We start from the raw sequence: 23,952 nt of genomic DNA, 5'->3' as shown, positions 1-23,952 counted from the left end.
AATAGAAAGTGAACGGGCATGAAAACACACGTGTAATGAATGTGTTTTACCTCTGATGGTCAGTCATGCATTTCTGTTTTGAAAAGCCATGCCAGTTAGAGACCAGTTTATATGCGTTGTTTTTTCTTTCCCTTCTTTTTTTTTGTTTTGGTTTCCTCCTCCCAAGCTGCAAGTCTTTAGTCAAAGTCTTGCTTTGACAGGTGAAGATCAACCGGAGCCATCACTATTGGCAACCATGTGGGACTGAAGGGAAAAGGTCAGAACGGGGTCACCGGAGGCTCAGTCATTCTATACCTATTCAATAATATGCCCAACCCCCACCAGGTCAAAGGTCCCACACAACATACCTTACCCAAAGTTCTCCAATTAGCCCTGGATCACAGTCTGGAAATAAGATTCACAATGTGAGGGGGGATTAAAGAATTGCATGCTGACTGTATAACTTTATACAGGCAGGTGATTGAAATGCATTTAAGGGCTTACAAAATTATTTGTGATAATCCAGAAGTTAGGGAAATAAGTACAAAACAAAATAAATTCCGACCCAATTTTAATAATAGCAACAAGCTGAAAATTTGAAAGGATAAAATAACAAATTTGAGGCAATTTCAAAAAGAATTACAATGAAGCCCATTTCACCTGTCAAAGATGAAAAATTTCATTGGAAAAGTAAAGTATACTTAACAAGGCTGTACTAAACACTGGGCATTTAGCAGCAATTAACACTTAATGCCTAGCACATGGTTGAACATCGTTCTAGCCAACAACTTTCTTCAATCACTCACTTTCACAATGCATACTAGACTAGCACACTAAACCACACTATCAGTCTGTACTAGTAACTGCATTGTGGATTCTAGAAACCCTGGTGGATGCTGTTTTTGAATGGGTCTTGTGTAAAGAATCAAGTTCAATGATACAGGGCTTCCTTAAGACCAACTGGTTGACAAGTTGATTTGGAATATGTAGTAATATAGTATAATTGTGCATCCCTAATGGAATACATAAGTTAGAACTTTAAGGCCCTGTTTACACCTGGTGTTTTAATCCGTCTCTTTTGTCCACTCTCAACCACTTCTGTCTGAATTTCTTAGAGGGAAAGGTCTATGTATGGGGCGGGTAAATGTATGGGCCTTTTCAGATCTTTCGATCTAATGGATGAAATAAAATAGCGCAATTTACATATGAACACGAAAGGAGATGACGGAAAAACATACAGAGAGCATCAGCTTTTGTTTCTTCTCTGATAGCCATAAGACCACGGCGAATGCAGCAAGTGAGTGTTAGAAATCAGGAATAGTGAGAGAACATTGTGCTTTGTGCGTTTTTTGGTCTTCAAAACAAACTTGGGTCTTCAGCTGACAAAGTTTTAAATCCCGTCTGGCTAGCGCGCTTCCCATAATGTTTACGCATTAAGTCAGTAAGCAGAGAGTAGCCAGTATTTTGTGGTTGTTCTAACACATTAGACCACATTTGCGTTTACACTATGAAAGCAATCCGGACAATGCGTTTTCGACATTATGATAATTTATTCTCATAATTCTACAACTTTAATATCATACTTTTGAGTTTACGCTCATCATAATATGACTTTAATCTTGTGATTCTATTTATTCTTGTAGAAAAGGTCTATTATGAGATTATTCCCAAAACATTAAAACTTTTTGCAAAATATTGGCACTAAAGCATGTCGTAAATAAGAGATTGTGCTTGTTTCAAAAACTAACATCTAGACATGACAGCAGACATTGTGCATTCCAGTCCACTTGTATTCGACTAGCGCAACAAACTTTCCATCAAAGCAGAACATGGGGAAGGTGTTAAAGGAAAATCCCACCATCTGTGCGTTCCTTACACCAAACTCTTCACCTCCCCCAGTCCAAGTGCTTTTCAAAAAGTCTCCAGGAATTTCACTTCAGGGACAGACACAGATAATTGGTCGCAGATTTTTATTAGAGGGACACAAAGGGACCTCCTATCCTCCCCAACGCAGCTGTCCCATTCACACCCCGCAACCGACCTCCAATGCATCTTCTCCCCCGCAGGGTCTACACAAACTAGGCCTCGAACACGGCCCCTTTCATTGGCACAATGAAGGCCTCGTTTGCATCCCCTTCTCCTGACCCGCAGACCCTTCCTCTACCACCCTGTGGATCTATCAACTTCAGAGGACTGCCCTGAGCTACTATTTGTCCACCCTTTGATATTGTGAGAGCCATCAATTAGAGATCCCAGGGTGCGCTTTGGAGATGCACCTGTTGGAAGGGTTGCAATTCGATCTGTGACCGTTGGTGACGAGGGTCGTGTAGACTTGATTATATTTGTGGTGGAAGCATGACTTCTTTGATGAAAAGAGACCTCCTACTATTTTTGTAACCTTTGGAATGTCGCGGTCCGTTTTTTGAAGGACTCTGATCCAGATACTTGACATCAATTTTTAGGTCATTTAGACCACACTGAGAGATGAGTCTCCATCTGTTGGATTGATTAGTTGATTGATAGGACAAAGAAGACCTCCAAATCAAGAATTATATATATATATGAATCAGTTGCATATTAAATAAACCCTAAGCTCCACCCACTTGGTTACTGCTGCTGACTCACACACAGCTGGAGTTGAAAAGCATACATTTCGGTAAAAAGTTTAGCAAAAAATATTTTAGATACTATTCTAACATGAACAGTAATGAATTGTGACTGCAAAGCAGTTTTATCTGCTATACTTCTAAATCATTAAATTACGCAGTTGCATGATTAAAAACTCCCAGAATCAAGATGCACTCTTTACAGTCAAATGTAACAAGAAAAGCTTAATTTAAAAGTGATTACAACAAGCGTTCACATTAGTGTTTATGGTTGCGGTCACATTCACCGTTGCTCGGCGAAATCTAGTCATTTCAATAGGAATCTGCGCAATCAAGAATTCTACGTGGGGTAAAGATTTACCTTTGCAGATTTCGAATCAGGTTAAACTTTTTAATGGGAATTCGCTGCGTTGACCAATAGAAAGCGGCTTGGTTTGAAAGTGAGCTGCCGGAAATTTTGAAATTTTTTCTGCCGGTAAAATTGTGCTAATTTTGCAATTTTATTTTATCACTTGTGACACTAAGATAGCATGCACCTCTCAATATTTATCTAAAAAAGCTTGTCAACAGTTGCTAAGGCAGGATTGGTCAGTTTTTTAAGATGGGGCTTTGTGAATCGAATAACCAAGAACAGGATTTCAAGCACAGTGGTTGACCAATGCAATTCCTGATTCAGAATCATCAGACTTAAATATGATTTGGATCACTAGGAACTACAATCTAATCTGCAGAAGATTTAAATGGACCACAAAAGATTCTAGCACAGCCCATGCAGAGCAATTTGAAATCGTTAGATGCATTATTTGTTTCCAAATAAAACCAAAAGGCATTCATCTGTTCCTGCCATTGCCTGACATGCAAACTTTTTTTTCTTCTCAAAAATCATATTGTGAGGAAGTAGTGGGGGGCAATGGGGACACTCTGGAAACAGTTGAAAGGAGGGTAACACGTTTTCAGAAAGACTGTTTCCTGTGCTTTCTCCTGGCTCTACCTTAATGGATCACATGTGTTGAAATGATGTATTGTACAGAGAAGCAAAGTGTTGAAAAACTACACAGGGACTACAAAAGGCAGAAAAAGATCCCTCTTTGTGAAAGCCATGAAGACATTGAGTGGAATTTTAGGGGGAAAGGTAAGATGGAAAGTGATTGTTATACCAGTCACAGACAGTCTTGCAGTGCGCAGTGATGGTAGATCTCTTATGCAGCCTGACTAGGGCGTCTCAAGAGACTTTCGAGAGGCCAGAGGTCAACCACCCCTTTCCTGACGTGCCATATGTTAAAGGAATTTGCCAGTGCATTGTGGGAGTTAGACCCCCACAACTTTAAAATTACTAACACATACAGCCCCAATGCCTTTCCAGCCAATCTCTCTTTTCTGGCAAAAAAAAAAAAAAGAGAGAAATAATCGTCTTTATAGTCGTCCAGAGCTCAGCTGCTACGAACAGCCTAATTATTACTGGCTGTGAATACTAATACCAGTACAAATATTATTACTAATATTAATATAAAACCACTTCCAAATAAATGTATAAATTATACATATATATGTATATATATGTATATATGTATATATATATATATATATATATATATATATATATATATATATATATATATATATATATATATAATTGCTACACAAAATATAAATATATAAAAGTATTAATATGTATACCTTAATAAAGTATTGTTATTTATTCCTACATTAACATAATAAATATTAATATTAATTATTAATATTGTATTTAATGTTGAAAATTATATTGAAAAAATGTATAATATATTTACATATTTTTCTCAGTCCTAGTACGCACTCATGAATAAGAATTAAATGTTTACATAATAAAGAGAAATACTGAAAGTAAATGAGAAAGAAGAAGAAATAAGTTAAAGAGTAGAGAAGTCTTCAGCCATAGTGGGTCTTTTGTTTCTGTTACTGTCCCCTCCCCCTTCCTGTTTTTCAGAGAAACTCTCTGACAAGGCTAATTAACTGTTATTAGTAATAATACCCTCTCGTTATAGGTGGTGGCTGTCTGTTAAGCTAGTCAGACTGAGAGGCGGAGGCTGGGAAGCTAATACAGACATGGTGGTTGTGCTGCTAATATGATAAATCGTGGAGAAATTAAATGGTAATATGTTGTGACTCAAGCCACGGCAAGTTTAGAAGTAAACTATAGTTTAACAATTTCCCCGCCAGAGTTTTTTTTTTTTTTTTTAAGTTGCCAGCCACCGCCAGCATTTTTTATAATTTTCACAAAACGTTCACGGACCCCAGAAAATGTTGTATGGATATCTGAACATGCAATACATCAAAAGAAATAACAGAGCCTCTGCTTTTAAATAAACAACAACAAAAAAAATGTTTTAGCTTCATGCAATCTTTTTTATCAACACTTGAATATGGGTAATTTAATTTTAAAAAAGCAACATTTTGAACAAAAAGCTGAGAAAATCGCTTATGTCAACGACTGTGTCCGGATCGGATTCAGAGTGATGATCAAAACATAGACAAAGCTCGTCCTGGGTCGACATTTCATTCGGTAACGTTAGAAAGATTTTTTGATTTATATGCTGTTTTATACGTTGTTTTACATGTGCATAAGCGATGCTTTTATCGTTTGTTTCTGCGTCTTTTTTGCCTGTGTTTTGATCAAGCGGCAACCTTCCGGTCTCTCTCTTGAATCACACACAGAAGTGTCTTAAACTGCAATTCATCAACTGGCCGCTAGAGACAGGCTCCAAAAGACCGTCAATCCCATAGAACCGCATTAAAATGCCCAACTTTACATCAGAAAAAAAATATGTTTACAGCCTGGTACAAAAAGTGGTTTTGGTCTATATAGCTAATTTTGCCCTTCATGACAACTGTGAGGGGGTGAATTTTTTTATAACTCATCTGTTTAAATTATATTAAGCCTTAAAGTTCTGCATAATTAAGGGCGTGGCTACTTCAGTGACAGGTGGATTGCCTGTCACGTCACCTCAGCTAATCCCGCCTCTTTGCCCATTTTCGGTTATCCGGGAGTGAAGTGCGGTCACGCACTGCCAAGATGGCGACGGCCGACTCCGCCCACTTTGGGCTTCAAAAATACTCTTCAGAAACCTACAGGTGACGTCACAGACACTACATCCATATTTTTTTACAGTCTATGGTTTTGATCCGGAGATTCGGACTCTTTCAGAAGATGTGTAATAGCGCCCCCTACCGTTTAACAGTGAAAACATGGATTGCCGTTAATGGCGGGAAGCGTTGTGTCATAAATTACGGATAATTCCGTCAATGGTGGGGAAAGAGTTAATTAGAGAACAACATAGCCGGTTTCCCTAAAAATAAATAAATAAATAAAATATGAGATGGTTTTGAAACAACGTAAACCGGCCAAGCTGATATATGGACTGTCAGCCAGCGTGTGGGAAACAAGCCAGAAGAAAAACAAACCTGTGGAGGCTGCAGAACAACCATTTCACATTAGGATTCAGGACAGCTATTGACACACAGCTCTAATTTACAATCGGTTTGCAGTTTCGAAAGTGACAACAGCCTCGAAAACAGCCCGAGATGGCTGAAGTGGTGAATGGGATCAGTGGGCAAAAACCCTGGGCCCCCTGAGGGGCAATTAGACGGGGCCTTGAAGCAACAGTGGGTGGCGAGAGTCTTACGCCACAGATGGCACCAGTCAGCTGCTCTTGGTCCGCATAGACACAGTGGTATGCTGCCTATGCAAACATGCAAACTCAAACAAATGAAGGTATGTTCTTCACATTTTGCCCAGCGCGTAACCCGCACATACGCACGGACGCATGACCACACACAACTTATGAAGTCATGCTTGGCCAACGCCTACGGACACAAGTTCTCTTGTCTCTGAAACATAAAGCCTGCCTATGCATGTCCGGGAACAACAGTATGAAGACGGACAAAATAGAGTCCCTCAGTCGGTCGAAGTACACTAAAAACATACCTAATGGCATAAACATGAACAACTGTGTGGAAAATGGGCGTAAGACTTTTTCTCATGCTTACTCATGTCCCTGTACAACCTACTGCATTTACAGTGCAATAAATCCAGTGAAGGCACATATAATACCGAATATGAGGTGTAGCTCTGGGTATTTGCATTATCAGTCTTGAACAGAAACTACATTAAGTATGCATATTCAAACTGTATTTGTGGCACACTGTAACTACACTGAAAACAGTTACCAAAGCTTAACTTTAACCTTCGAAGTGCTTTTTAAAAAGTGTATTTATTCAAATTACACATTTTTAAAAAATCGATAACATAATTTTCTCACCCTCAAGTTGTTCCAAACCTGTATGAGTTTCTTTCTTCTGAACACAAAAGAAGATATTTTGAAGAATGTCGGTAACCAAACAGTTGATGGACCCCATTGACTTCCATATGGAGAAAAAAAAATACTAAAGAAGACAATGGGGCCTGCTGTTTTGCAATGACATTCTTCAAACTATCTTCTTCAGGTTTGGAACAACATGGGTGAGTAAATAAATTTCCATTTTTGGGTGAACTATTTCTTTAGAAGACTTTAAAGAAGACTGTATAAGTGGTATGGACTACTTTTATGATACTTTTCTGATGTTTTTTTTTTACTTTTTAGAAGCTTTACAACTTCTGGTACCCATTCCTGTTCATTGTTTGGAAAAGAGCAGCTCAGACATTATGCTTAACATCTCCTTTTGTATTCCATAGAAGAAAGGAATAATTGCATACAAGTTTGGAACAAATAAATAATGACAGAATTTTCATTTAAGGTAAACTATTTCTTTAACAAATATTGTCATCTTTTAGTGTCCTCAAAATGAAGCTCAGGTACATAGAAAAGAACTCAGTTTGCCTGACAACGTGAGCATTATTATAGACTACAGCATATATTTCTTGAAAATAATTTTGCCGAGTGATTATATAAGCAGTTGAATAGTGAGTGTGTGTGGCAAAAATCCTTTCAAGGCCAAAATTTTAAGGCTGGATTTACGATGTGCCACCAGAGGGATTAACCGGCTGTCGCTCATGTTTATTTATTCAAATGTTTGTTTTGGTTCAAGGCTTTTTTTGACGAATGTGCCGTGCGATGGATTTAAAGCGTGTGAAGACTGTACGGATTTCAACATCTCTGCTCCGCTGGGACGCTGACTGAGGGAAACGCTGATGAACATTTTTGACTTTGTTTCAGATTACGCAGGCTCAATGATTCACGTCGGAGGCTTGTCTTGTCACCAAATGAGCAACTGGGCCATAGATTGGCTCTCCGGGGGGTGCCGGCGTGTTTCAAATTATTGCATGGGCGTGGGGAGGATTTTATATGTCTATCAGGTGGTATTGGGGGTGAACCCTTAAATCTGACAAATTGCTGAAAATTGCAGACATGCACTCTATCCTGTTTGGACGCTCTTGGCACATCTGGTTGTGATCTTGGCACAAAGGCACCTCTGGAGAAGCCCCCCCCCCACCTTCCTCCACAGCTCATTGCCATACTTTTTCCCTACCCTCGAGAAGAAAGAAGATGTTCTCCACTCTCTCACACGTTTTGGGTTGGGGGTCGCGCTTCGTCGATGTGTTGTTCACAGATGTCTCACATTGAACATTCCTCTATGTTCTTCTCAGCTTTGTGAGCAGTGGGTTTTAATTGAGAACTTGGGAGATGAACGCAGCACCGTGACACCGCTGAACATTTCAAAGGATCTCCGAATCTGGCAGCTGTAAACGAAGCAGATAAAAAGATAAATGTTCTTGCATTAGGCCCATACACAAATGATTAGTTGCCTACTTCAAAAGCGCCATGTTGGGGGGCTCAGAATGCTTTGCATGGCCCATTGGGTATTAGGCTTTCCTGAGTGTGCTAGATTACTTAATTTTCTGTGCTCCTACAGCTTGTATACTGCAGATTTTAAGAGTGAACTACCCTTATGCATAGATAATGACTTTTTAAGTGCAGTTGGAATTAAACAAAGAAGCTTAATAGCGGCTTCATAGGGTTTTCCTGAAGTTTCCATGGAGACAGTTTAAGTTTAATAGACTGTTCGTTCAAGTAATTGGAGAAACCACCTAACCACAACAACTTATATGTTGGCATTTTTTTTAAACATGGTTTTAAACAAATATACAAGATAAGTGGTAGCCTATATAATAGGAAAATGTATATTACAATAATATAATTAATTATATAAATAACTGTAATTAAAATATACATTAAATGACAAAACAATTAATAAATAATATATTATCATCATTCAAATGCATTCATATTAATTAATTAAATACATTATATTAATTAATATTTGTAATATAAAAATAATTAATTGGAATAACACAGACAGTTTTCTTAAAAGGTCTTGTCTACTTCCAGCTTCACATTGTTTGGCTAAATCTTTCGAACAGAGCTGCTGAGTTCCTGAGCTCTCAAATTCCTTCTTTCTCAGTTTCCTGCCCTTAAACCAGCCGACCCCCTAACAGACCCCACCAACAGCCCCCTCCCAACTGAGCCCGTTTAAAAATGATGATGTCACCACTGCTCTGTTTTCCTTAATTTTTGCACTTCCATTGTTTTTAAATATTAACAGGTGCTGCACGGTCTGTTTTCCCAGCCGTCTCGGATACTGTCACATCTGCTTCAGTTTGTACTGTCCCTTTGTGTATTTGTTAACATACATGTGTGTTTCTTCTACAGACAGTTAGAGACATAAGACTAATGCCTTTGGCCTTTGCTTTGTTGCTTTAGCATTTAGATAGATAGATAGATAGATAGATAGATAGATAGATAGATAGATAGATAGATAGATAGATAGATAGACAAAGGTAGACAGACAGATAAACGATAGACAGACAGACAGACAGATAGATAGATAGATAGATAGATATATAGACAGACAGATAGATAGATAGATAGATAGATAGATAGATAGATAGATAGATAGATAGACAAAGGTAAACAGACAGATAGATAAACGATAGACAGACAGACAGACAGACAGACAGACAGATAGATAGATAGATAGATAGATAGATAGATAGATAGATAGATAGATAGATAGATAGATAGATAGATGATAGATAGATAAAGGAAGACAAGGCAGATAGATAAATGATAGATAGAAAGACAGAGAGACAGACAGACAGATAGATAGATAGATAGATAGATAGATAGATAGATAGATAGATAGATAGATAGATAGATAGATAGATAGATAGATAGATAAATGATAGAAAGACAGAGAGACAGATAGATAGATAGATAGATAGATAGATAGATAGATAGATAGATAGATAGATAGATAGACAGATAAATGATAGATAGAAAGACAGACAGAGAGACAGACAGACAGATAGATAGATAGATAGATAGATAGATAGATAGATAGATAGATAGATAGATAGATGATAGATAGAAAGACAGACAGAGAGACAGAGAGACAGATAGATAGATAGATAGATAGATAGATAGATAGATAGATAGATAGATAGATAGACAAAGGTAGACAGACAGATAGATAAATGATAGATAGATAGAAAGACAGACAGATAGATAAATTATAGAAAGACAGAGAGACAGATAAATGATAGACAGACAGATAGATAGATGATAGATAGATAGATTCCATCATGTATAATACTGTTTTAAAATGCAACTGATAAACTTTGAGGGGGATCATTCCTTCTGAATAATTCTGCTTTAATAAAGTTTAAAGCGCAGAAAAAACATTATGGATAAAACTGCTGGACAGACCCCAGGGGGTTTTACAAGCCAGAAGAGACATATAAGGCATTAACTAGAACTGTTATGAACGCTTTGCTCTGCAGCTGTGCACTAGCGCTACACAAAGCAGAACGAACATGATACACATTTCCAGTCACATCGTGGGACGCATAGATGTAACAATAGAAATTCTGTTCTCCGAAAAAGCCGTGCCCACTCCCACCCCGTCCCTCAAGGTCCACCCTACACCTGCTGCATGCAGTGAGGGCGAGGAACAGCTGGGGGCACATGTGTGTGAACGCATACGTTTGTGCTGATGTATGTGCATGTGTTACGCTTTACGTGTTTGTTTATCTGTTATTGCGCATAGACATGCCCGCGTGGAGACTGGCATGAAGCGCTTGCTGTCGCCACAGAGGCTTTGGTCGGATGGATTCTTCTCATACAGAGAGATACGGAAAAAATGTGAAGCGAGCGAGAGATTACGCGGCTTCTCCGTCCAACAGCATCTCAAATCCAACGGTGCCATGATGCTGCTGTTTAGGCCCCTTTTGTCTGTAGAAATGTTTGTCGTGTCTTAAAGCATTGTCGCTATAACATGCATCAAATTTGGTCACTGGATTCATCAATGGATAAGAATGCTTGTGTCTGTGTGAGCAGGAACATGTGCAAGAGACCGAGGATTACTTGTTGAAATAGCAATGGATCAACTCAAAGGCAACACCGGCTTGATTTGTAATCACTGCCATCTGAATGAATGGCCAGAGCAGCTGTCTGTTTGAACAGCTGCTTGTGCAAAAAAGATTTTATAGAAACAAAAAAGAATCTGGACAAAGTTAGCACGCTCAAAAACCTTGAGTGATGCAGTTTAGCTTTTATAGATAGATAGATAGACAGATATAGACAGACAAATAGACAATTATAAAAGAATAGATATAAGTATACCACCAGATGCCACTCGAGTTTAATTGCTGCAACTAATGCAATGCCAATCATTTTAAGGTGTGACTTAAGTGTCCAAAAGACTTTTTGGAGCCCCTATACATTTGCTGTAAGACTACAATAACCATTGTAGAATATGGGACGCTGGCCAAAGACGACATATGTTGTCAAATCCTTTGAATGTGTATAAATGTGTATGTGTGTGTGCTAGTGTGTTCAGGATTTTTTCGTCTTTTTTTCCTACCCGCCCTTACCCGATATGTAGGAATTAGCGAACATTGCTTAACTACAAACCAACCCTAATCAAAGTGCCGATTCTTTAAAAAGACAGCTGTTGTCATGTGCTTTAATTCACAGCTATCTCCCTTTGTCAAGCAAAGCTGGACACAGTTGACGGGTCGAGGCAGCTAGGGAACAGGGGTTAACAGACTTCTCTCGGTGAAATGGTGTTTTACACATCCATGCCACATGCCCATCAGTCACAAAAATCAGAGGTAAGTTCCATTTCATCTTTCTACCATTCGCTTTGGGACTAGCAATGCCATTACTCATGTCATTCGATACTTGGTGGCCCTTAAAGTGAACCCTTGCTACAGTAAAGATGGTTTGCCTGGTGCTGTTTTAGGATTTTAAGCCTGAAACTTCCCTATTATGCATACTTGAGTTCAGAAAACAAATGCTTTGAATGCAGAGTTTAGTCGATTTAGGTTTTTTTGTAGAGTAGTATGAAAGATGTCAGTGTCAGGCATCGGAAAATCTCTGTCATCTGCTTTTTAGAGTTTAGACAATAAACTTATACTAAAAGTTAAGTCACCTACAACTGACTATTTTGTCTTAATATTACAACATCAAAAAAATGTGGTTTTTTTTGTTTTTTTTTAAAATGGTATAGTTGTTTTCTATGATTTGATAATCATTAATGGATAACCTTAATGATTTGTGATGAGTAATGTGAAATTATTGGTGGATTGTCTTTACAGAAGGAATAGTATAATAAAAAATAACTATCTATTATTTAATATTTTAATATATTATTTTAAATAAATTGAATTTTATTTTAAATAAAATAAATGTTGAATTTTAAATTTAATTTAAATAATTGTAAATATTTTTTACTCACCCTCATGTTGTTCCAAATCTGTGGAACATGAACATTTTATTTCAAACTTGAGAACATCATGGTCGCTCTTTTCAATATAATGAAAGTGAATGAGGTCTGGTGCTGTCAAGCTTCAAAATGCCCCAAAAAATCACTACAAATATATCATTAAAGGTAATCCATATGATGTTTGTGCACTATATTAAAGGTTTTCTGAAGTCATGCAATAGCTTTATGTGTAGAAGCAATGTTTGTTTGTTCTTTTGAGTCAGATCTTTTCAACAAATCAGTCTACAAAACTGGTTGAAATGATTTGTTCACAAATGGGACTGATTCGTTTCTTGAATTATATCAATTATTTGGCTGTAAAGGTTAATAGTCCAATGGAGGAGACTATTCGCCGTGAGTAACTACTTAAATTGTAGCCTGTTTCTTGTGCAAATCTACTATATGACAATAGAAGATTTGGAATATAGAGCTCAAGTGGTAGTGTGTACCACTTTTTGAAACTTGAAAATGAGTCATACAGATCTCGAATAATGAGCTCTTCATTAAAGAGCAGTTTGTCCTTTCTTAAACTTGGTGACTGGAGAAGTGACTGAAAGAGTTTGGTAGAGGTAAACTTCAGTACTTTAGGCAACTGAAAAATCATCAGCAGAGGCCAAAATTCTCAAAAGATGAATACCGCTCTATCGAATGTATTGTGTTCCCATGGCTTGAGCTCGGGGCTGGACTTGAAGGTCTGGGAGTGGGAGTCGCGTTTGATTCCACAGATTTATTTGGTCATAGAATGCTCCCACAGCTGAGAGGTTTGAAACGAGAGCCTGAGCAGGTGCTGTTGTGGGAGGGAGAGAGAGAGCGAGAGAACTTCAAGAGTTTTCATTGCTTCCCTCTTGCATTCTTCCCTTCTCGCATCAGTTATTGTGCCGTGTACTTCAGCGAAAAATGTTTAAAAAGAGTACGCACCTCTTAAGAGTCATTTTCTGCATCAAATAGATTAACAAAAGTTAGTGCATGTGAACATACGCTGTAAAAAAAAAAGTTGCTGACCTAAATTTTTTTAAGTACAATCAACTTGGATGTTTAAGTCATTTCAACTTAAATTACATTTAAATTGTCGTAAATAAACTTGTAAAAATGTATTTTGATGAGTTAAAGCAATGTAAAAATATTTGTCACAACTTAATCATATAAAGTTTTATAGTGTACTTATTTCTACAAAAAAAAAATCAAAGTTGATTGAACAAATGTAGAAAACTTGAGTTTAAGAAAATCGATGTAGTCAACTTTTAGACCATGGAATGAGGAACTCACCCCAAAATGTTGTTCCAAACCAGTATGTCCTTCTTTCTTCTGTGGTACACAAAAATATATATTTTGAAAACCGTCTCAGTGTTGTCTGTGTTGTTTTGGACCCCACTGATTCCACTCTATGGATAAAAAGAGTTATTCTTTAAATAAAGAGGCCTTACAATCTATACCAACAACAATTCTCTACATAGGACACATATCAGACCACACCTATAGTAAGTTGCTTAAACTTATAACCAAAACTTGTTTGAGTTAGATAAAACATCTTGAGTGGAGTTACCTTGAAATGTTTTATGTTGTATGTATGTGGCTGTTAATCGGAAACCTAAAGTTCAACAACAAAGTCTTTTGGATTCACCTATTGTCAGGTATGGATGGGAGCAGCTCAGCGTTGATCCCACAGATTGCTTTTGCTTAAGCTTAGCCTTTCTTAGAGACAAGATCTAAAGCTTCTCCTCATTCTGCCTTTGTTTACTTCCTCTATCTTTCTTCACCAAACTGAGAAGACCTTATGACCCTGACTCTAAGGTTACTTGTGTGTTTATCTTTTTAAAAAGAACTGAGCTTGACACTATGTCAACAGCATCTCTTGAGCAGAAGGAAACAGCTTTAAGGGGGATTGAGGGGGGGAAAAAAGGATTTGGTGTTTAAGCAGACAGTGTAGCACCTAAAATTAGGTGTAAATGCTTACTATTTTCAGTCTGCCAAGTCTATTAAACCCAACAATTTCAGTGCACAGAAACTCTTTTCAAATGCAACTACTTTTCCAATGCAATTAAATGTACTTCAAGTGCAATCATTACAAATTAATACACAACAACTCTCAGGTATAGGGCCCACATAGAACTTATCTTTCCGTACCCCCTAGGGCTCAGTTGGGCATCAATCAAGCCAGTTAAGTGGGATCCTTGAGCAGAGATGGTATCAGTGGCAGCCTCTTACAGGCACACACTTCTGTCCCTGTTATCTATGGTAATTGCTCTGAGACTCTGTCACCAGTGAAGCAAATCTCTCCTCTGTGACTCAAATGCACTACTGAGAAAAGTTTAATTTTAGCCTAACAGTGTGGGTAAACACATTTTTAGTCCTCATTTCTCACAGTTGCACAGTTGAAGGACACTAGACTTTCAACTGGTGGCTCACATACATGTTTTGGACAGCTGCGGAAAAATGTAAAACGCAACAAACTGTACATTTTAAGAGGTTTCAAAAGCTGTGTCCAATCAAACCTTTTGATATTTTGGCTAGTATATAATACAATCTAGTCTTAGTTAATGAAAACAACTCTGGTTGAGAACCACTGGGCAGGACCTGTCAGTGGCCCAATATTCCAGTGCCCTCCATACCAAAATGTGATGGGCCTAATAAGAAAAACAAGCAGCGCGGTGTGGAGCTGCTCCCACAGAGTGAGCACCTTAATGAGGACCATATGGAGCTGCCCAGACATACAGTCAGTGGAAACCCAATGCCTCTTCCTCTTTTTTTTCCCTCTCCTACTCTCCTTCTGTCACTTCCCTGCTCCTCTGTCTCTCACTCTTACGTCCACCTTCGAATTTATAGATGAATAAAACTTCAGGCAATTGTTTTCTTAAAGCTGACGTGTGCAATTTTTTCGCTGTTAAAAAACGTTCGCCAGCTTAATATGCAGAGACACCTCTAAGTTTGTAAGTCCCTTGAAGAGTGTAAACACCGGCTCTGTGGCGTAATGAAAACATTGCTATGTTTGTTTTAATATCCCGACTATCCCAACCAGCCCGACAACAGCAACAGCAGCTCAACCAATGGCGTGAGTTTGGCCTTTTTTTCTTTCAGCCAATGACAGATGAGGGGAGTCTTTGGGAAACCTGTTTGAAAAGAATCAGTATTCAGTTCCATTTGTTGTTTTGGCCTCTTACTTGGTCTAATGGTTTGTCTCGTTTTATTTCACTTCTTTTTCTTAACTTACGCTGAGTAGGAGTTCTGGGCTTTTAGCAAATGACCTTCTTCTCCTCTCTTCCCAATACTTCATCTCACTCTGTCAAAAAATGTAGTCTCTTTATTTCTCTGGTTTCTCAAATGGAGACTCTCCGTCCCCTCTCACTGGCCTGGCATTCAGTCCTGCCATGAAGCGGATGGCTAATTTTACCAGACTGACCTCATTCCACTATTGTATAAGAACAAGTGAGTCAGTGTCAGGAGAAATGTACTGGCTTATCCCTTCTTTTCCGTTCCTTTCTTTTCTCTTTCTCATTTTTCTTTCTTACCTGATTCATCTCTGTAATTGACTCGCTCCCTTCTTGTTTCAACCAGAGGAATATGTATATTCGCTGGGTCATGCAATGTAATATGCTCACAAATGTGGGGGAAAGAAAGAACCCTTTCTCCGCCCATCAGCCTTGTCAAGTCGTCTACTGGCTTGAGGTGCTTGTAAGGGGCTCACTGATCCATCCACCAGAGTGAATGAGGTATTTGCTTCAGTGGTCAAATTCTGAATGATGCCTCTGTAGTATCAATACCACTATAGGCCTGAGACAGGAATGACTTCAAAAGTAGTATTTAGTAATTACTATTACCATTTAGTAATTACTAGTTCCATTGCCTATGCACATATTGCTGTAAAGGAGAATGAAATGCAGTTAAGTCAGACTTCAAGTGATAAAACCAACCTGTGAAGATACAAGAATTTAATAACAATATAATCTCAATGTATTTTAAATATATTTGGAAGTATATTATGTATACTAGAGCTGCACGATTATTTGTTAAAAGATCGCAATCTTATTCTTAAATGAAAATTATTTGGCTATGTCTATTAAGACTTTGATCACAGCGAACTTTCAAATATGTGTCGGGCTGCTTCTTCTGCTGATCCAGAGAGAGCAGTTGTCATGTATAGGTATGCAACAGCTTCACAAACAGTCTTTTCAACCACACAGTATCATTATTTCTGTGTTACAAACATTCTAAATGAATCATTCATTCAAGAGATTTGTTCAAAAATGCTGATTCATCCAGTATGAAAAAATTATAAATACTAATTCAAATTAAGTACAAATTTTTAATAGACTGCAGCACATTTTGTCAAAACCTGTAATAAATTACAAATTAATTTGTTGTGTTGTCTATTCAGAATTGTGGGATAATTGTAATTGGTCATTTTAAAACAAAAGAAATTGAGATTCTCAATTTATCCAGAATCATGCAGCTCTAATATTTATATACACACAAATAAAAAATTAGCTATAATGTCAAAATTAATGTATACATTTTGTGTTTGCTTCAAGGGTACAGTTTCAATGGATCCTCAAAACCATTTAAAACGGTAAGCAATATATTATTTGTTTCCATAATAACAATGTAACCTCATATCTCAAAGCACTAACTGCAAACATGATCAAACCGTAAACCAGCTCGAAGTAGTTCAACAAACCATGATATTACACTGGAGAATGTAGGATTAGCGTGAAGCCCATCATGAAACTGAACCCTCAAGCCAGGCTAAGCTATTTTCATTTCTTCAATCTTTCACTGCTTATTACATAGATCAGAATAAGCTTTGTAGACTTTCAGCTGTCCAAAGACATGCTCTTGTGGGTTTATTCCCATGCCTGTTTTTGGTATGTTTAATTCTTTATCCGTTCATGTATCTGCGAAAAAGTATTAGTATGAATTTACTCTGATTTGACTAAAAACCAACTTCATACCAGGCATGGCAACATTTAACAAATGACTGTAATACACTGTATTAAAAATCGAGACTTGTACTGTTGTACGACCTTAAAATTACATTGTCTCTTATAGACAAAATCGTTGATTCTTTGATGTGCATATTTTGCACTGCATAACTCCTATAAAGACGTGACTGAGCACTTGTCAGCATTCATGGAGAGGGCTGGCGACTAGAAGCTCCTCCCATGCGATGCTTTTCAGCACTTTTCCTTTGAATGACAGTGGCTGGGGAAGGGAATGAAAAAGTTGTGTGATTTTTCGCAGCCTCAACGCCGATGAGCAGCAGTTGGAGAACTGCAATCAAACTGAATGGATTGGCATGGGGAGAAGCGGCACTCTCAACCTGGCTAAGCGGCAGCTTTGGGACTGGATTTGTCTTTTAGTGGTTTCTATGTGCCTTTTACTCCGACCAGGTAAATCGTTTTTTTTTTTCTTCGCTCTTATTTTGCATGCACACATCACGGAGCGAGCGATGCTGGGGGAAAAACAACAACTGTTGTTTGAAGGGAAGTAGTTTAATCAAAACCACTAAAATGTATTTTGAAACTTTAGACGCACTACTTAATGCAATCGCTCATATTAATGAACTATTTAATACGCATTTAGTTCTTCTCTAGGCCAAAGTTGAGCTGCTAACTCGCTAGCAAATCAGCGCCGTGTTTGTGAAAAGATGTAAACCCAGTAACGTTATATTCTTTTAAATATTGGCAGTGAGAACCAAATGTTATACTTGCCTTCTGAAAAGATGTCCGACGTGAATCTTCACAATTTACTGGTATTTACGCGCATTGCAAAATTTAGTTAGATATTATATTAGTTTGGCAAAACTTTGGCTAACCTGGCTAGCTTCTCGCCGTGTCGTTTTTTAAAGATGTTTACTTCGATAGTCCTTGACTGTTGACGATGAAAGTGAGACTTAACGAGTAAGGAGTAAGCTATTTGTGAACTTGAACAGCAAATATGGGTTATTTACGCTTTACGTTACTAGCGCGTTTTAACCGCCTACGCCTCTCTAAAAAGCACGCGCAGGATGTTTTTTTTGTGTGTGTGTGTGTGTGTGTAACGTAGCTCGACAATTTTTAACGTCCGCGAGTGACTTAAATTTTTATCTACAGATTATTATTTTGTTATTGTTAAGTAAATAGTCATTAGACTACAATAATAAAACATGCATAATGGATGCTTTAATGTATTTAATCATTAATAATTAATAATAGTCATATATTATGTAACATATATGTAAATGTATAAAATCTTAGACTTTGTCTAAATATAAAACACCTCATGATTTAAAGGGTTTAGGTATTGTTTACAAGTCTGTGTGTTGGCCCACAAATTCACAAAATATGCAATACAATCTGAGGAAAGTTATATCGAACTATTAATGTTTTTTGTCCGCTTATGCTGAAGACATCCTGGCAGACCACTATTTTACCATGAGCAATGCACTTAGGCTACACTTAGTCTAGCTGACTAGCAGGAAAATGTACATGGACACCACAGACTAATGCTCTGTCTCACAAATTTGCATATCTTATCACAGAGCCTACATTTTGCATTAATTTCCACAGAGTTGTAGTTGTGTGGATGATGATTAATGTAGAAAATAAACAGTATTTGGTATTAAAATTAAGATTATATTTACCTGTGAACACTACTTCCATGTTATTGTACAATATTTTCAGTCATTACTCGCACAATACTCTAAAGTCATGGAAATCATTGGTCAAAAGGTGTGGAAACCCTGTAGAATACAATTACTGTGTTTTAGTAATGGGAGTTATTAATATTTTTACTTATGCTACCGAAATTCCATCTCATTTGTTATTTTTGGGTCTCTATTCAAAGCATTTAAAAGTCATCATATGAAATGAAGCAGTTTCACACCTTTGTTAGACCATAACCATAAAGCTTTCCATACAAGGAATGTTTCCTTGGTTTGGAATAGCAATCGCCAGCTTGTAGTTCATTGGTTGTCTCGCGTGCAAGTGTCAGAATGACAAAATACAGCTGTTAAAGAGGTTTAGTGTATAGATCGCCAAGCCTAAGAACTTTAATTATGTATATCTCCATCACCAACCAACCATCAAATAATGCTTCTCTCAGTTTTAAATGTGTCTCATTAATGCCTAATTCCTCTTGATTCTCAACAGTGTTCTGCCAAACATGTCGAATTCAGCGCTGTAATGCAGAGTACGTGGCCTCATTCTCACCCTCCGGTGGCTTGCAAGAGGAGGTGCTTCCAGATGTGGACTACTGCATCGCTCTGAGGGCCTACTCGTTGTGTACGCGTCGCACGGCTCGTGGTTGTAGGGGGGACTTGGTGTACCACTCCGCTGTATTCCGTATTAAAGAGCTCTTTGCACAGCACAACTGCTCAAGCGACGGCCCAACGTCGTCGGCTAAAGCACCCAGCACTTCCAAGCCGCCAGTGGTGGACATCTGCAACTATGAAAGCAGGGTGCTCGCCTCAGGACCGGCGGCCCAACAGAAAAAGTACGGACATTGTGGATTATTCGGCGATCCTCACTTGCGGACTTTTCGAGATGAGTTCCAGACATGTAGGGTTGAGGGAGCCTGGCCGCTCATCCACAACCGGTACCTTTCAGTTCAAGTCACAAACGTACCGGTGGTTGAAGGCTCCAGTGCTACAGCAACCAACAAGGTTAGTTGTATAAACAGCCTTCCTGTTCAGAAGCGGAGTCTGATACTCATTATTTTATGAGAATGGGTTAAAGTTCTGAAACCTTCCCATCAGTGCAAGTGATAAAAATGAGAAAAACAAAAGAAAATGGTCATTATCCCCCCCTCTCCCCCCCTCATGTTGTTGTAAACCTCTTCTGCAGAACACAAAACATATTTTGAAGAATTTTTCATCTTTGTGTCCATACAATGAAAGTCAATGGGGTCCAAAACCTACATTTGGACACCATTAACTTTCACTGCAAAGACAAAAACAGACTATTTTTTCAAAATATCTTCTTCCACAGGAGAAAGTAAGTCGTGTAGCTCACAAGGAAACTGAACTTTTCCTTTAATACTATATACCAAATTATATTAGTTTATATTATAGAATTACAGATAGATTACCAAATAAATGTAACTGAAACTTAAGGGGGAAATGTTATTGCACGGTCCAAAGAAATAGTTCAAACCAAAAGCTTGAGAACACAGTCAGCCCAAAATATGATGTCATTAGGGGGATATTTTTCTCTCTCTTCTATTAAGGGATGTGGAGTTAGACTTGAGCCGTGGCGACAAAGCAGGACCAAAAGACTATAATAGAATTCCCCAGCTGTTTCACAAAGAGTGGGGGGAGCCACAAAAAGAGGGAATGGAAATAAATTATTCAGCCTCCAGTTACGGTCAGTTAGTTCCTGGAAGGTTAACAGACATGAAGTATTACGGTAATACGGGAATGACAATGTCTGTATATTTTATTAAGTAATATAATACCAGGGCACATTAAAACTTGTCACTTTGTTAAAATCAGTGGCCCCTGAAAGATTTTTAAAGTGTTTATGAGAATAATTGTTTAAGGATTTCTCATTAATTTCTCATTTGGCCCAAGAAGAGCTCACAGGCCTCTAAATCGACACAAGTCATTTTTATTCATTGAGTTCCATAAGTGCTATTTCTTCAGCCTTAAATGTAGTGGACATACTTGGACTAATCATGACTAAATCCTTTTTTTGACAGTTGATGGTTTACAGCTCCATGACCTGAAGAGAGTTTCCTAAAATTGTGCAGTTGGATGTTCCATTGATTAATCACTGACTTTTACATTAGAGATTGGCAGACGACCCCGAATTGTCTGTCTGGGGTTTTCGCTGTTGTTCTACTGCCATCATGTGGCGACAACTGTTTTTCTTCTTTCTTCTTCTTCACTCTTGCAAGCTCTCTTCCAGCGTTATTCTACTATTATTTATATACTGCTATAGTTTTTGTTATTAATATTTAGAATTTGCTGCTATTTTGTATATTGATTTTTATGTTAAAGTTTTAGTAATTTTGTTATGTGCTTTTGTCATTTTTGTTTCTGTTTTTAAAATATTACTATTGTTTTCAGGTTTAAATTCAAAATGTTTTTGGTAATTTTCTCTTCCACATTCCATCATTTTCCTCATCAAATTTAGTATAGATTTTTGGCCTTTTCACCATTTTATAAATGGAGACTGAAAATAAGAAATACTTTGTCTGTCCACACTGCACAATGTGAGACGATCACAGCCAATCAGAACAGTTTTGATATTTAATACATTGGTATCATATAATTTAATAAAGTGATGCAGGATCTTGGACCAATGAGGTCGCTGTTGGTTTGGATGCTTCGTTTGATTTAAGTAAATATCATTATATTTAAGGAAAGCTAAAACTATTAACAAATGTTTGTTAATTGATATAAAGCTGAAATAAAATAGGTTTAAGTCAAAGTACTAAAACTAAAATTGAAATATAAAATAAAGCTAATTAGAAAAAAATCATATCAAAATGACTAAAACTCAACATAAAAACAAAATTAAAATATACATTAAAATACACAAATAAAAGCTAATTCAGAAAATGAATCAACACTATAACAGTATAAATAATTTCAAAACACCACTGACCAGGGCTGCGTTTCTCAAAATCATTGTGAGATAAGTTGAGCGTAGAGATCATTGGTGCCAATGGTTCTAAGATCTACTTAGGCTTGATGTGCTTTTGAGAAACACAGCCCTTGGTTGACTTGAGACGTGTTGCAACATATAGTTTTTAGAGCAAAAATCAGGCAGCACAAAAACACAATGTTGAAACAATCCTCAAGCCAATTGAAAGCAATTTCATGTATTGATTTTCGGCGTGTGCTATAACTCACCGTTTCCCGTTTAATCTCCCCCTCAGATAACCGTCATCTTCAAGTCCTATCACGACTGCACCGAGCAGAAGGTGTACCAGGCCACCACCGAGGACCTGCCGTCTGCGTTCCAGGACGGCACGCGGAGCGGTGGGAAAGGAGACGGCTTGTGGATCGTGGAGGGTAGCGGGGGTCTAGGCGTACGGCAGGTGAAGATCCACGCTCGCTACCTGGGCACGTCCATCATCGTGAGGCAGGTGGGCCGCTACCTGACGTTCGCCATCCGCATGCCTGAGGACCTGGCGGAGGAGAACGGCGGCCTGCAGCTGTGTCTGCACGGATGCCCCCGCAGCGAGGTCATCAAAGCCCACGTGCTCAACCGGCAGCAGAGCCTGCGTCCGCCGCGACTCACGGGCGGCTGGTACGGGGAGGACGACGGCGGCGAGCTTCAGCCGGGACTCTCGGCGCACGTGGACATGTTAGAACGCGCGACCACAAAGTGTCGAGAGATGCTGCAGGTGGAGGATGTTTATTTCCAGTCGTGCGTGTTCGATCTTCTCACGACAGGCGACCCGGAGTTCTCCATGGCAGCGTATGGCGCCCTGGAGGACCTTAAGGCACTTCCGCCCAGCACTCTGAAACAAAGTTTGCCTAGGACTCCACACATTTATAGTAGAGGAACGATAGTTACACCTTCAGTTTTCACAGCGCTGGTTCTTCTGCTGCTGTTGAACTGATGGAGCTGGTCTAGACGCCAGCTTGAAGATGGATACCCACCAGACAGACTGTTCCGTCAACCGTGAAACCCTCCTGGAAAAACAATCAAGCTGACTTCAAACTGTCTGCAGAGTTAAGTGACTGATCCGAACGGACTCATTTCCATTTAAACATGCAGTGTTTTATTCCTTCAGAACGGATGATGGCCACAGGCTTTCTGAATGTGAAATTGACAAAGGCGCTCGAATCTGGAAACAATGAAGGCAGCTAATATGCATTTCTTTTAAGTTATCACAGATTAAAGAGTGGAAACTGTTGATAAAGATGTGACGATAATGGATGAAATTATCGTAAAAGACACGTAGTATGTCCTATAATGCACATCTTCCAGAATCACAAGTTTAGGTGCACTTCAAACTTTCTACTCGGACATAGGGAAATATATGTTATTTACACGGGATCCAACAACTACATGAAATGCTACCTATATATCCATATATTTTTGGTTCTGGGTCCACACATCCACACATTAAGCTACAGTCACGGTAGAAAAGACCTCTTCAAGCTGCTCTGCTTATTAAGGAGAAAACAAAACAAATTCTTTATATAATAATATATTGAAAGAGTGTATATATGTGTTTTATATGTGTACATTCACCTGTGTATAGTTGTTTTAAATGTGATGTTTTGAAGCAGTTTCATCTAGTTAGATATTTTAGTTTGTATAAAACATAACTAATATGTGCTATATTGTGTAATCTGTTGCTTTCCATATTAAAAACAAAAGTTGTGACTACCTCATGGTCTTTTTTCCCCCCTGAATATGACGCTTTCCAATCCATAGAGGGTGCTATATATTTGAAAGTTTGTGAAACTCGACATTTTTCAGGTTTTTGTCCTTAAAAACCCTATTTCTCTATACCAGTGTTAAAGTGTCTCACTGGCAACCATGAGAACTTGAGGTAATGTCATCAGATCACTTTTTAGCGTTATTTATGTAAACGATAATGTGCAGTCAGCCATTTGTTAGCAAAAATACTT

General features: G+C 38.2%; 1 protein-coding gene and 2 long non-coding RNA genes across 4 annotated transcripts; 1 reads left to right on the top strand and 2 right to left on the bottom strand.

Moving 5' to 3' along the window:
• Positions 1-56: 56 nt before the first annotated feature.
• On the bottom strand, positions 57-14,791 carry LOC307170460. Of its 2 annotated transcripts, none has more exons than XR_013823396.1 (3): positions 13,653-14,791; positions 348-384; positions 57-243 (listed from the first exon to the last, which is right to left on the bottom strand). It is a non-coding gene; the product is annotated as an uncharacterized lncRNA (long non-coding RNA). The 2 variants fall into 2 exon arrangements; XR_013823397.1 differs by lacking the exon at positions 13,653-14,791 and adding an exon at positions 8,091-8,295.
• On the top strand, positions 11,576-23,952 carry rgmd (RGM domain family, member D). The gene is made up of 5 exons (XM_079891574.1): positions 11,576-11,733; positions 16,913-16,950; positions 17,622-17,770; positions 19,511-20,022; positions 22,242-23,952. The coding sequence occupies exons 1-5, from the start codon at positions 11,683-11,685 to the stop codon at positions 22,929-22,931; spliced, it is 1,440 nt and encodes a 479-aa protein (XP_079747700.1). The 5' UTR covers positions 11,576-11,682; the 3' UTR covers positions 22,932-23,952.
• LOC307170459 lies at positions 14,878-16,926 on the bottom strand. Its single transcript, XR_013823395.1, has 3 exons — positions 15,893-16,926; positions 15,595-15,792; positions 14,878-15,493 (listed from the first exon to the last, which is right to left on the bottom strand). It is a non-coding gene; the product is annotated as an uncharacterized lncRNA (long non-coding RNA).

Source organism: Squalius cephalus, assembly GCF_949319135.1.
Source record: "Squalius cephalus genome assembly, chromosome: 13".
NCBI classification, from domain to species: Eukaryota; Metazoa; Chordata; class Actinopteri; order Cypriniformes; family Leuciscidae; genus Squalius; species Squalius cephalus.
This window is presented reverse-complemented; position numbering and strand designations above follow the sequence as displayed.